Source organism: Neoarius graeffei, chromosome 6, assembly GCF_027579695.1.
Source record: "Neoarius graeffei isolate fNeoGra1 chromosome 6, fNeoGra1.pri, whole genome shotgun sequence".
NCBI classification, from domain to species: Eukaryota; Metazoa; Chordata; class Actinopteri; order Siluriformes; family Ariidae; genus Neoarius; species Neoarius graeffei.
The window spans coordinates 102947390-102962081 of record NC_083574.1 but is presented as its reverse complement, the minus strand read 5'-3'; the positions used below and the strand labels follow the sequence as shown (position 1 = coordinate 102962081).

The window sequence follows — 14692 nt, the reverse complement described above, 5'->3', positions numbered from 1 at the left end:
TCTCAGTCCTTTAGACTCCAGATTATTAACTTTTAGCCTCAGCACTTTCATGCTAAACTAACTAGCTATTAGCAATAAGCGGATGGTGGTTGTCATGGTAATATGACATTATAGTCTGACAGGTTTGGCTACCGTTAAATAAATAAGTGAGGAAATGATGATGCGAATGAAACCCTGAGCGAGTTTGCTGGCAGGTAATTACCCTGCTGGTTAAGTTAGTTAATGTTAGTGGAGTGGAGTGTTCAGATGCTCACTGTAAGATTGTACATACGAGATGGTGAACAAGGAAACGCTTTATTAATCTTTACTAATGCTTTAATATACTTTACTCCTTATAAATGCTTGTTTGTTTAGTCTTTCAACTTGTTTTATTTCCTCATTATTTCTTTCTCTTCCTTTCCTCTCTTTGAATCTTTTTGTGTTTCACTTTCCCTTTTTTAATTTCATCTCATCTCATTATCTGTAGCCGCTTTATCCTGTTCTACAGGGTTGCAGGCAAGCTGGAGCCTATCCCAGCTGACTACGGGTGAAAGGCGGGGTACACCCTGGACAAGTCACCAGGTCATCACAGGGCTGACACATAGACACAGACAACCATTCACACTCACACTCACACCTACGCTCAATTTAGAGTCACCAGTTAACCTAATCTGCATGTCTTTGGACTGTGGGGGAAACCGGAGCACCCGGAGGAAACCCACGCGGACACGGGGAGAACATGCAAACTCCGCACAGAAAGGCCCTCGCTGGCCACGGGGCTCGAACCCGGACCTTCTTGTTGTGAGGCAACAGCGCTAACCACTACACCACCGTGCCGCCCCTTTTTTAATTTATTCTGTATAATTTATATATTAACATTTGTTCTTCTTGTAAATATGGGGAAACAGGAACTGAACTTCTGCATATATATCCTTTTTTCTGATGCTTTTTTCTTATCAGAAGTAACTCTCGCATATTAACTTTAGCATAATTAACTGCAAGCTAAAAAATATGATCTCTAATAAATACAGAACTGATCTACAACTTCGGCTAGGATTATTGGTATGGTCCATGCTGTTTATATGACAACAGGAGGACGTGGGGGCGTTTCCTAATTTGCAAATTCATGTACAGTATATTCATATATCCTGGTATTTGTAATGAGAGTAAAGGTGTAGATGTGTGTCTCAGCCATTTTATCACAATTTAAAAGTGTGTCTGGTGTTCAGCAGGACTTTTAGGTGTTTCAGGAAGAGTTTGGGATGATCGTGAAACGAAACTTTTCAAAATGATACCCAGAATGCACTGCAGTATTTACAGTGAACACATCAGGACAGCCTTACATGGCCTGTTTACATAAACACGGGCATTTTAAACACCACACCGCACACACACACACACACACACACACACACACACACACACACACTAACTGAATAAAGTCAGTATAAATCAGGAGCGAGACAAAGCCTTGAGTGCCCACATGATGGAGAAACAGAGAGAGAGACAGCAAGAGGAAGAAAAAGGGCAGAGGAAATAAAGGAACCAAGGCAAGAAGAGATAGAGAGAGAGAGAGAGAGAGAGAGAGAGAGAGAGAGAGAGATCTGTTTCTCATTGAAAGCCAGATGCTCCAGTGAGTTGAGCCAACTGCTCCGTTCTACAGTCACACAGGAAACGTTCAATTACAATTATATTTACTTCATAAGATCTATAATTACATTAATGTGCCACACAGGACACGCTGGTGTCGATGGGTGGCATTATTTATACACATTTACCCATAAAATATATTTAAAACGTCCATTTACCACTTAGCTGTACATACAGTTCTGTGTAAAAGTCTTAGTCACATGTAAAGAAATGCTGTCGACCAAAAATGGCTTAAAATAATGAAATGAAATGTTTCAACATAAAAAAATACTCTAAACAGTAATCAGTGAGCCATAATAAATGAAACAAAGTCAATATTTGGTGTCAGACGAAATTCCCTTTGCTTTAAAAATAAAAAAATATCCGTCTCAGGTCCAGTGAGTGCAGTTTTATGTGGAAATGATCTGTAGGTTTTCCTGAGCATCTTACAGAACCAGCCACAGTTCTTCTGGACACTTTGACTGTCACACTCGCTTCTTCATTTTGCACCAAAACCCAGCAGCCTTCATTATGCTTTCTTTCGGGCGGCACGGTGGTGTAGTGGTTAGTGCTGTCACCTCACAGCAAGAAGGTCCGGGTTCGAGCCCCATGGCCGGCGAGGGCCTTTCTGTGCGGATGTTCTCCCCGTGTCCGCGTGGGTTTCCTCTGGGTGCTCCGGTTTCCCCCAAAGACATGCAGGTTAGGTTAACTGGTGACTCTAAATTGAGCATAGATGTGAGTGTGAATGGTTGTCTGTGTCTATGTGTCGACCCTGTGATGACCTGGCGACTTGTCCAGGGTGTACCCCGCCTTTCGCCCGTAGTCAGCTGGGATAGGCTCCAGCTCGCCTGCGACCCTGTAGAACAGGATAAAGCGGCTATAGATAATGAGATTAGATTTAATTTTGTGCTGGAAAAAAATGAATATTTGGACTTTACAATGTTTTTGTAATGTTTTGACTCGATAATGTAGACATCATAAAATAGAAATCTGTAACAAAGTTTGGGTGAAAAAAATAGGGGGCTAAGACTTTTGCACAGACCTTGTGTTTAATTAATCTGTATTTAATTGCATTGAAACTTATTCAGCACCATCTGTTTACTCTTAATATTTATATCTGACCTAATAGAACACAAAGACAATACAATGGTTTATTTTCAGAAAGAATTGTACACTAAAGTATTGGCACCCCAGCCTTATTTTAACTTTTGCTTATAATATTAGAGTAAACTGTTGTTTAAGACACACACACAAATATTTCTCACACAATATTTTCACCATCATGCCTAATATAATCTCTTTTCACAGTTCTCTGTACCTAGACTGTCTCTGTCTCTCCCTGTCTCACACACACAGAAATGAACAGGACGCGTGTGTCCCTCAATCACCTCTCACTGATATCATCATGAGCCATAAAACAAAGAGCAGCTTCAGATAAACATCACACACACACACACACACACACACACACACAGGGTTCTCGCTCCACACGGCATACAAATCAGATGCAAAACAGGACTTTATTTTGGCAACATTTCCTTAAACTGCCATCAGATTACCGGTACACACACACACACACACACACACACACAAGCTCATGGTCTTGAATAACTCCACAATATCTCACATCTACATGAACTTTTAAAGTGGGTGTGGCTAATAATGGATGTCACTCTGAGTGGGAAGTCTGCATTTTACATTCACTTTTCTTTTCTTTAAACTAAAATGATGCAAAAGTATTGGCACCCTCACCTGTTTTGGTCACTCAGCCCCATTAGAAAAGTGTTTCTGAGGAGGGGCGTGTGTGTGTTTCTCATTGAAAGCCAGATGCTCCAGTGAGTTGAGCCAACTGCTCCATTCTACAGTCACACAGGAAACATTCAATTACAATTATATTTACTTCATAAGATCTATAATTACATTAATGTGGCATTAAAACTTTACATCGATGTGCAAAAGTTTTACATACATTCAGGTTAGATAGAGGGACAGACAGACAGACAGACAGACAGACAGATAGATAGATAGATAGATAGATAGATAGATAGATAGATAGATAGATAGATAGATAGATAGATAGATAGATAGATAGATAGATAGATAGATATTAAAGCTAAAACATGATTGTGACATTGTGCTGTTGTGTAGAATCAGCAAAATGAAGTGTGTGTGTGTGTGTGTGTGTGTGTGTGTGTGTGTGTGTGTGTGTGTGTGTGTGTGTAAAGTAAACATGTGAGACCTAACAAAATTTGAAAATTTGAAGAACATGTAGCCCTGTGATGACCTGGCGACTTGTCCAGGGTGTACCCCGCCTTTCGCCCGTAGTCAGCTGGGATAGGCTCCAGCTTGCCTGCGACCCTGTAGAACAGGATAAAGCGGCTACAGATAATGAGATGAGATGAGAGATGAAGAACATGTGAACTTGTGCCTCATAAATACACACACACGCGCGCACTTTGCAAGGACATAATTCTTAATGTAATAATTATTATTGTATCGAAACCCTAACCTCAGTCAGCTTTACTATGAACAAAAAGCTGCATTTTTTGCTGATTCAGAATCACCACACACACACACGCACACACGCACACACACAAAATAGTTCCTAAAATGAATTTGAACCCTGTGGTAAGACTGTTATATAATCGGCTCCATCCTAATAACATTAACATGTTCCTTCCTCATGCAGGCTCCTTCTTTTGAATTAGGATTTTAAATCGATCCTCTGGAAAATCTGAATATAGAATTAGGTATCTGCTTGCTCACACACACACACACACACACACACACACACACACACACACACACACACACACACACGGCCATAAAGGGAAAAAGTGCCTCATCATTCAAGGTGGGAGGATTCAATCATCTGGAGTGCAGCATCTCAAACGCATACTTGGCCTGAGAGCGTGAGGCTGGAAGTCATCACACAGACACAGTGAGGATGTGCACACACACACTCCGCGCTTCATCCTGACAGATTCATGGTGTTTAACAGGGGCACCAGTGAAGTGGAGGGGCGTGAAGAACGTTTCAGTGTTAGTGAGAAGATAAACACTACAGAGGGGCTGCAATTAACTTTAATAGTATTAAGTTCCTCATATTACACCGAACTACTGCCGAGTTCTGGATTCTGATTGGTCAGAAGGTTCATTCATGTTATCGTTTCTATAGTAACAACTCATTCACAGGGACATGTATGTTGGATCCTCTAAATAAACAGATTTTTTTTAAATTGTTGACACGGTGACGTTTTCTGTAAGGTGTTTGCGGAACATTTCTGGAAGGAGTCTCCAGTGTCAGCGCTTTGTAACACTGAGAGGTGAAGCTGGAACCAAGTCTTTTAACATCTGCAGGACAGAGGAGTTCTTTGCGGTTTCTATGGTAACATTTTTAACAAGCTGCCAAAAACCTTTTAAAAAAGATCAATCTGCTCAACAGAATAGTTGTATCTATTCATCAGACCAAAAGGTTTTTCTGTGTTGCCCTCTGGGTGAAATCATTAAAGCTTCTCCTGCATATAGAACCCAAAACCCAGCTTCCAAGGAGCATTTCTCTTTCAGAAGGGCTTCTGAGTAGAACCTCCCTTTCTGAAAGCTACAACTCTCTGTAGAAGTCCTGAGATACCTTTTGTTTTAAGAATACAAAAATTACAAAAAAATGTCCCATCTATGGGCGGCACGGTGGTGTAGTGGTTAGCGCTGTCGCCTCACAGCAAGAAGGTCCTGGGTTCGAGCCCCGGGGCCGGCGAGGGCCTTTCTGTGTGGAGTTTGCATGTTCTCCCCGTGTCTGCGTGGGTTTCCTCCGGGTGCTCCGGTTTCCCCCACAGTCCAAAGACATGCAGGTTAGGTTAACTGGTGACTCTAAATTGAGCGTAGATGTGAATGTGAGTGTGAATGGTTGTCTGTGTCTATGTGTCAGCCCTGTGATGACCTGGAGACTTGTCCAGGGTGTACCCCGCCTTTCGCCCGTAGTCAGCTGGGATAGGCTCCAGCTTGCCTGCGACCCTGTAGAACAGGATAAAGCGGCTACAGATAATGAGATGAGATGAGATGAGTTCCATCTAGAAGCCTAAATGGTTTGTTGGTTGATGTCTCTTTTGACAGCAGTGTTCTGAGGACACTTGCTTCCAGAAAACGTTTCAAGAAAAACACTTTTAGAAAGCTATAACTATTATCCATCAATAGAACCTTCAAGGAACCTTTTTTAAGGAGTTCATTGTTAGTACTAAAAGTTGTGGCAGTTTAACAACAGGTTCTTTTGGGGTTCTATGAAGAACCTTTCAACAAGGTTCTTAGGAGCTAGACTATTTATCCCTCTAGAGAACCCATGAGGAACCTTTAAGTTTCATCAAGAAGCATAAAAGCATCTTAAAGGGTTCTTTGGTTTTCTGTTGTTACTCTCGATGGTTCTACAGAGAATCCTGCCAAATTGTTTTTCTTTTTAGGAAAGGTGACAAGTAGAACCCTTTTAGAAAGCTTGTATCCTTATTCATCCAAACAACCCTCAAGGAGACATTTTATTTTAAAGATTCCATGAAAAATTCCATCTATGAACAGCCGGTTTGTCACTCTGGGGGTCATCATTGTAATTCAGGGTTTGCCTTTGAAAAAAGGTTTGAAGTCGAACCTCTTTAGTTAAACCACCCACATGTCTTCAGAAAACACTTTCTCAGAGTGTTCAGCCATAGACACTTTCAGACTGGAGGAACTTCTTCATAGTTCTTAGAACTGCTGGAGGAAGTTCCTCTTTTTGTGTGTCTGCACTGTAGGAACTGAGGACGATTATAGTTCTTAGAACGCTGTTTTGAGGAACTTTTTTAGCTCCTACTTCAGGATAGGTTCTCTCCAAGCACAAGAGGAACCATGAGTGATGTAAGTGTACGCTGATTGGTTGAATACAAATCAATGCAGCTCCAGCAACTTGCATTTTAAAAAATCTGTGTAAAACGTTAGCCATGTAAAAAAGCAGCTCTTAACGTTAGACAGAGAAGCCCTGGCTTTATTGAGCATATCTGCGATAGAGGAAATACAGCACAATTTTGATGCATCTAAAAGAAATATAAAATGTTTTGCTAGCATTTCCTGCTAACATCATGCTAGCAAACTGGCTGACATCATCACTTCAGTGTTCCCACTGTTGGTGTGAATGCAAACAGAAAAAATCCCTTGAAGGTATGTAGTTCTTGGTGAGTTCTCCCCAGTGGGTAGTTCATCCCAATGAATCCCTAGAACCATTTAGTCCGAAAGCACTTCATCATATCTATACCCATATACTGTATGAGGTTCCATCTAGTACCTTGAAAGTTTCAAAAGTACTTTGTTTCTTACAGGTTACCGTTAAAAGCTCTGCATAGAACCCTACAAGAACACCTCTGGAAAACTAGAAGCTTAAAAAGTTCCATCTAGCAGCCAAAACAGTTTATTGGTTCATCTCTTGTCTCTTAGGGTTACCATAGGGTTACATAGAGATCTATGTAGAACCCTATGGCAGATGGTTTGCCAGTTGGAAAAAGTCTGAAGAAGAACCCCTTTAGAAAGATAGAACCACTGACCTTCCAAAGAAGCAGCTTACGGAACCCTGTATGTGTATACCCATATACAAATATACAAAGTCCCATCAAACACCTTAAAGAGTTTTTGGTTTGTCCCTCTGAGGTTATTCTTAAATTTTCTTCTGCTTGAATGCTTCTCTTTCCAAGCAGGACCTTGACAGAAACCTGACGTGGTTTTATGATGCTGTCTGACACACAGTGATCTATAAATAACAAAAAGGACAAAAAGGACAAAGTGAAAGATATAATAAAGACTTGAAGTAGATTTTTCCCTGTCACGCCATCATAAATTGTGTGAGAACAAGAATAATTAATAAAGAAAGAAAGAAAGAAAGAAAGAAAGAAAGAAAGTTAAAAAGTGTGAAATTAGCACTGATGATAGTTATTTCTCTCGAACGCTTCCTTCTATTTTTCCAGCCTACCTCTTTTCTTCTCTTTTTTTCTTGCACTTTGTCTTTCTGCGTGTGTAAGTTTCTTCACTTCATTTTATTCACGTTCATTAGAGTGCAAAAAGTAAAATGTGATCGGAGAACCTGTCACAAGTGAATAGAGGTGAACAGACACTGAACTGTGTTAAAAGAGGTGAAATTGAGCTGCAGTTCTTTTCTGGTTCCTCCCACTCATTCTTTCTCACACTTCGCTCCAGTACTGCTTCACTCCCTCATTCCTTTTACTTTTCTGAGTATTCTCTTTTTGTATATGTTAAATGTTTTCTTTAGGGATCCTGGGGAGCTTTCGAAAGGAATTCTACTTAGAACCTGGCATAAAGGGAAACTATCTGTTATAGGTTCCACATAAAACCTTGAAGAGGTCTATCCACTGAGCAATAAATCAAAGAACGTTTTAGTGTGGTTGATTGTGTTCAGGGCGGCACGGTGGTGTAGTGGTTAGCACTGTCGCCTCACAGCAAGAAGGTCCTGGGTTCAAGCCCCGGGGTTCAAGCATGTTCTCCCCGTGTCCGCGTGGGTTTCCTCCGGGTGCTCCGGTTTCCCCCACAGTCCAAAGACATGCAGGTTAGGTTAACTGGTGACTCTAAATTGACCATAGGTGTGAATGGTTGTCTGTGTCTATGTGTCGGCCCTGTGATGACCTGGCGACTTGTCCAGGGTGTACCCCGCCTTTCGCCCGTAGTCAGCTGGGATAGGCTCCAGCTTGCCTGCGACCCTGTAGAAGGATAAAGCGGCTACAGATAATGAGATGAATGAGATGATTGTCTTCATTTTGTCTCTTCAGGATAACCCTTGAAAGGTTTTTTTTTTTTTAACTCTGCAACAGAGATTTTGAGAAATAATCCATTCAAAATGATCCAAGCTGACTCTCTTGAGAATGCTTTCCATTTATTAATGCAGCAAGGTTCTACATTCTACAAAGAACCCTATTCAAAGGCACATATAGAGGCCTAAAAATGTTGTTTCACAAGTGGGTTCTAGCAGTTGTGTGCAGGCAACAAGGACTGTGGCAAAGTCCCTCCCGTGCCAGGACCTGGTCTTCCCAGGCAGTCTCCTTTCCCAGTACTAACCAGGCCCTTAAGGTGCACTGGGCAGCGCTGATCTTCACATCTAAAGCCCTCAGCCTCTCGTCTATACAGCTAGGGTTACAGTGGGGACTGGTCCTCTGGTAACCACAAGAGTTTGACTCCCCACTCACATCCATATTGCAGCATGCCTTGCCAGACAGCAGTAGGTATCATTTTTATGATGGTCTTTGGCTGCGAGGAGAACTCGCGATCTCCCAATGAAGAGGCAGACACACGAACTGCTAGACCAGCTCGCAGTAACAAGAACTGCTTACTATCTGAAAAACAAAAGGTTCTACATAGAAGCATTAACAATCCAAAAACCCCTTGAGAACCCATTTTTAGGGGAGTTTCCCTCTGGGGGAATCTTTAAAAGTTTGATACAGAAACCTTCAACGTTCAATGTAGAACCCAACAACAGGGTTCTGGGGCACATTCCTCTTTCACAATTTCAAATTTCACAAAGCACAGTGAAAGTTGTTTCTTCATATATCCCAGTTTGTTAAGAAGCTGGGGCCAGAATGCAAGGTCAGTCATGACACAGTGCCCCTGGTGTCAAGAGGGTTAAGGACCTTGCTCAAGGGTCCAACAGTGGCAGCTTGGTGGTGCTGGGACTTGAACCCCCCAACCTGATCAGTAACTCAGTTGAGCCACCACTGCCCAGAGTACACTGAGAATATACTGAGAGTATACTGTTAGAAAAAGGTTTCCCTCTGGGGGAACCATTCAAGGATCTATGTAGAACTTTAGAACAGAGGGATTTCATTTCAGCAAAGGTCTCATGTACAGGGAGCTTAAAGAACATTTTTTTCTGGACTGCTGAAACCTTTGTTTTTTGAAAACTTTTGTTTGTTGAATTGTTGAAAATTGTTGAAAGCTCATATCCATCCATCCAGCCAGCTATTATCTCCACTGCTTACCCATCAGGGTCATGGGGAAGTTGGAGCCAATCCCAGCTGACTTCAGGCTGGAGGCAGGGTATATCCTGAACAGGGCTGAATCTATCACAGGGATAAACCTCATCTCTATAACCATTAAAACACTGTCTACTATCTTGAAGGTGTCTTTGGTTTGTCCATCTGGAGATATACTTAACGGTTCTTTGCAGAACCCTGGAAGAGTGTTTTTCTTTTCATAAGATGTTCAGGGTTTAACCATACAAAGAATGTTGATGAGCCCCCTTTCTAAGTATTCTATGCATTTAGATATTTGTTTTCCACCTTCCTGTTTTCTTTCCTCACTTTTTCTTTTATGCATCCAGGTTCCTCTGTGTCTACATACATGTTTTTATCCCCTTGTTCCATTTCTGACTTCTGTCTGTTCTTCCTCCAGGGCCTGAGATCTTCAACTCAAAGAACCTGGCCCTGCAAGCACAGAAGAAGATCTTAAGCAAGATGGCAACGATGGCGGTGGCCAACTTGCTGACGGACGACACAAGCAGCTCCATCCTTGACGAGCTGTACAAGGCAAGCAGAGAGTTCACCAAGAGCAAGAAAGAGGCACACCGCATCATCCGTGACATCATCAAGATTGCGCTGAAACTCGGCGTGCTCTACCGTAACCGCCGCTTCAGCACCGATGAGCTTGAAGCAGTCGAGCGCTTCCGCAAGAAGCTGAACCAGGCGGCCATGACAGCCGTGAGCTTTCACGAAGTGGAGTTCACCTTCGACTGTGGCATCCTGTCTCAACTGCTCCTCGAGTGCAGGGATCTACTTCACGAAATTGTGGAGAACCACCTGACATCGCGTTCACATGCGCGCATCGATTGTGTCTTCAACCACTTCTCCGACACCAACTTCCTGGCTGAGCTCTATGGCTCAGGAGAAGAGTACAGACTCTACCTGAGCAAAATCTGTGATGGGATAAACAAACTTCTTGATGATGGGATACTTTAGCGACTTCTTATCTTTCTCCTCGTTTCCTCTTTCTCTTCTGCCCTGTTCCTTTTTCTACCAGCGTGCCAATCAATCAGTCTCCTCCATTTTTTCCTGTTCTATCTTGCCCTTTCTTCTCTTCTACCATGTCACCAACACTGTTTCTTCATACTGATTCCATCCAAGTACATTTCAAATCACCTAGTGACCATGATTCAGATAGGCTCCACCCTCTGGCACAACAGATGCTGTTCTATTGGCCAGAATTACCACATGGTCACTACCACTGATGGTCATATGTTTGTGGTATCATGGGTGTTATACTAGTACCAGAGTGAAATAAATTGAACAGTACTGTTTACTAATGCTATGTGGATTGTGTTCGCATGCTTCGAACCGAGCTAGTACACTCTTAGGACATTTAGAACCCTAAAACTTAGATAGTTTTGTGATTAGTAGAAACATTTTTGGTAGCTAAGACTAATTATCAAAGGAACCCTTAAAGAACCCCCACTGTGGTGTTGCTTTAGTAAAATACTGAGTGACAAGGTGATGTGATGAAAAACAGAGTTATTCTTATGACCTGGAAGTTGATTAATTTCCTAAAACAGCATGCCCTGTAATTGTTATTCTGCTTATACTCCAGTGATTTTCCAACAACTTCAATTTTTGGCTCAGCCGTTGGCTGAAGCCTATAGAGGCACCTGTCTGTAGGTGTGTGTTTAATTGAGTTCGAGTGTGTTTAAGAATGTAATTGGCGTGCTAACCTCAGGTAGCAATTCCCCAGTTGTGGCATGGTGCTGCTGCATACTGACTATCTAATTGCCATTTTACATAACCTCAGCTTATAATATAATCTTCTATGGCTGAGTGGCTTAGCATACTATCCAAAAACAGGCCAGATTTTGCAACATCGGTTCAAATCCTGGCATCGATGTATTTTTGAGCAGGCTATTTTTCCGATTGATGTACCCTAGCTTCTATCTCCCAGCCAGAAAAAAGCTGAGCTCAGATCTGCACAGGTCTCTTCTTCTTCTTCAAGTGCCAAATCAGAGTCTGATGTTGGCAACCATGTTTTTGAAACCAGTTCTATCCCATGCCAACCGTAACAGGTCCACAGTTCTCATACCCGTTTTCAATGCCAGACTCTGCAAAAGGTTCTGTCTTTGTCTTCTTCTCCCCTCCACTCTTCCTTCGATGCATAATTTTTCAATTGAGTTTTCTTTGAATATATATATATATATATATATATATATATATATATATATATATATATATCCAATGAACCTCAATTGTCTTTGGCAGAGAGTTCAAATGAGGTTCCTTTTCGTTGACCAACTCCAGCATTTGTTCTTTTCGATCCAGGATATTCTGTTCTCTTCCAGGCGATTCATATCTTGTTTGCTCAGCATCCATGACTCACATCCATAGGTCAAGGTGGACCATACTGTATGTAGCATTTCCTAAGTCTTTTGTTTGTGTTCATTGATAAGTTTTTGTTTGTGAGGGTACTCGACATGTCTGTAAATGTCTTCTTTGCTACTGTAATCTGTTTTCTGATTTCAGCGTTACATCTGCAGTCTTGGGTGAGGATGCTGCCGAGGTAGTTGAACTGTTCCACTTGTTATATTTCTTCGCCATCAAGAATAATTTTGCATTTTGGGGGGTATATTACCGTATCTTTGGCGAATACCATAATTTTTGTTTTCTTCTTGTTGATGTTCAGCCCTCTTTGTTCACTTTCTTCTTTCAGAATTTTTAAAAGTTGTTCTAAAGCTTCTTCACTTTTAGCTAAGAGTACTGTGTCATCGGCATATCTGATATTTTGGAGATGTATGCCATTGACGGTGAAGAGCATCTGGTTTTTTTTTTTACACAGGTCTTTAGTATATTTATTAAAGAATTACATCACTACACTTGATGTCCATGAAACAAGTCAGTTCCTGTTTTGACTTTAGGTATCGCAGTTGTTCCTTCCCCAGCCTCTCCTTTTTCTCTGTCTTGGAGAACAAAAAACTCTTTAACTCTGACTGTTACAAAGCGCTGACACTGGAGACGCCTTCCATAAATGTTAAAATTAAATAAATTAAATAAACGAAATCTTCACCATATTAACGATTAGACACACTTACGTAGACTGTCCACCGTACACATCCCTATGAACAAGCCGTTACCATGGAGACAATAATGTATCAGAGCAAGAGCATTAATATAAACCTGCACTACTGTCAGAGCTGCTGTTAAAGAAAACTAATCAACACCTTCTGACCAATCAGAGTCCAGAATTCAGCAGTGCTGTTAGTTTAAGGCAAAGCCTCTCCTGTTACAGTATGCACTGAGCCTGTTGGTGTAGATGTACACTACCGTTCAAAAGTTTGGGGTCACCCAGACAATTTTGTGTTTTCCATGAAAAGTCACACTTTTATTTCCCACCATAAGTTGTAAAATGAATAGAAAATATAGTCAAGACATTTTTCTGGCCATTTTGAGCATTTAATCGACCCCACAAATGTGATGCTCCAGAAACTCAATCTGCTCAAAGGAAGGTCAGTTTTATAGCTTCTCTAAAGAGCTCAACTGTTTTCAGCTGTGCTAACATGATTGTACAAGGGTTTTCTAATCATCCATTAGCCTTCTGAGGCAATGAGCAAACACATTGTACCATTAGAACACTGGAGTGAGAGTTGCTGGAAATGGGCCTCTCTACACCTATGGAGATATTGCACCAAAAACCAGACATTTGCAGCTAGAATAGTCATTTACCACATTAGCAATGTATAGAGTGGATTTCTGATTAGTTTAAAGTGATCTTCATTGAAAAGAACAGTGCTTTTCTTTCAAAAATAAGGACATTTCAAAGTGACCCCAAACTTTTGAACGGTAGTGTATGGTTTGTTCAGAAAGCAGTATCGGGAGAATTTATTGCAATATTGATACCGCACTGCCGTATCACTCCGCCCTAAAACTCAACAGTTGAACATTTTAGTGTAACACTCCTTCCATTCTCTTTAATGTTTTCCTTCATCCCATTCCATCTCACTCTTTTTCTCTTCATCTTTTCCTCCACTTCTTTATGGACTTTCACTTCCTCGAACTGAGAGACAGCATGAACAATCGCCTGGATGATGGCGTGCTTTAGCCACTTACTCCTCTCTGATCTTTCCTTCCTTTCAGCGTCCGTGCCACAATTTTGAACTCTGTCATTTTTAGCACTGTTCCACTTCCTGTACTGTTCTAGACTGGTGTTTCAGCTGATGTTCTCCTTTCGTTCTTTCTTTCTTTCTCTGTATGTTTTTTTAATATTATTTTTTCCTCTTACTGTAGAGGAAAGACAGGATGGTCACAACGCTATGATGTATGTTATTTGTATCCAAATAATCTGTGTGTGTGTGTGTGTGTGTGTGTGTGTGTGTGTGTGTGTGTGTGTGTGTGTGTGTGTGTGTGCATGTGTGTGTTCTGAATTTAGTTGTCATCACATGCACCGTATGACGTTTTAAGAAAATCACATGCAATGAAAAGCGATGCGACACCAGAAAGTGGCTTTAGCTTGTGTGTATTGCATGTGTGTGTGTGTGTGTGTGTGTGTGTGTGTGTGTGTGTGTGTGTGTAAGGGAGGTACTGAAAATAAAAACTGTTTGATTTCAAATAAAGAATCCCGAGTCTATCATTTTCAGCACACACACACTAATCCAGCTCCAGCAGCAATACTGATTTGGGGTAAACTCTTAGAAAACGGGTTCTTCGTACAGTCAAAGGTTCTAAGCTGCCAAAACCAGCTCTAGTTTGTAAACATTTCTGATAGAGACAACCTGCTGTTAGTTTCTACATAGAACCTTCAGGTTAAGTCATCTGAAATCTCTGGTTATGGATTTGAGTTGTTCTTCCCACTGCACAACCAAACACAAGATCGCAGCCCAAAAGTGGGTTCTAGTCCAAGTTTCTGTTCCACCAACGTGAGAGATGACTGACTCATGTTCATTCAGTTTGTCAAATGGTTCTTTGGATGTCTTACAGGTCTAGTAGTGGTGCAGATAACTGGAACAGTTGTACATTTTGTGATAAAAACAAACAATCTGGTACATTATAGCCAAAGGCATTCCACAAAAATGTGGATTCTGAGTAGTCAAGATTTTTTAA

General features: G+C 41.3%; 1 protein-coding gene across 1 annotated transcript in view; it reads left to right on the top strand.

Moving 5' to 3' along the window:
- tnfaip8l3 (tumor necrosis factor, alpha-induced protein 8-like 3) overlaps nt 1-14173 on the top strand; it is a 42121-nt gene extending 27948 nt beyond the window's left edge. Inside the window, exon 2 of the mRNA XM_060924246.1 lies at nt 10014-14173. Coding sequence (XP_060780229.1) covers nt 10014-10576 — 563 coding nt within the window. The 3' untranslated portion in view covers nt 10577-14173. The remainder of the gene's footprint in view (nt 1-10013) is intronic.
- Nucleotides 14174-14692: the final 519 nt, after the last annotated feature.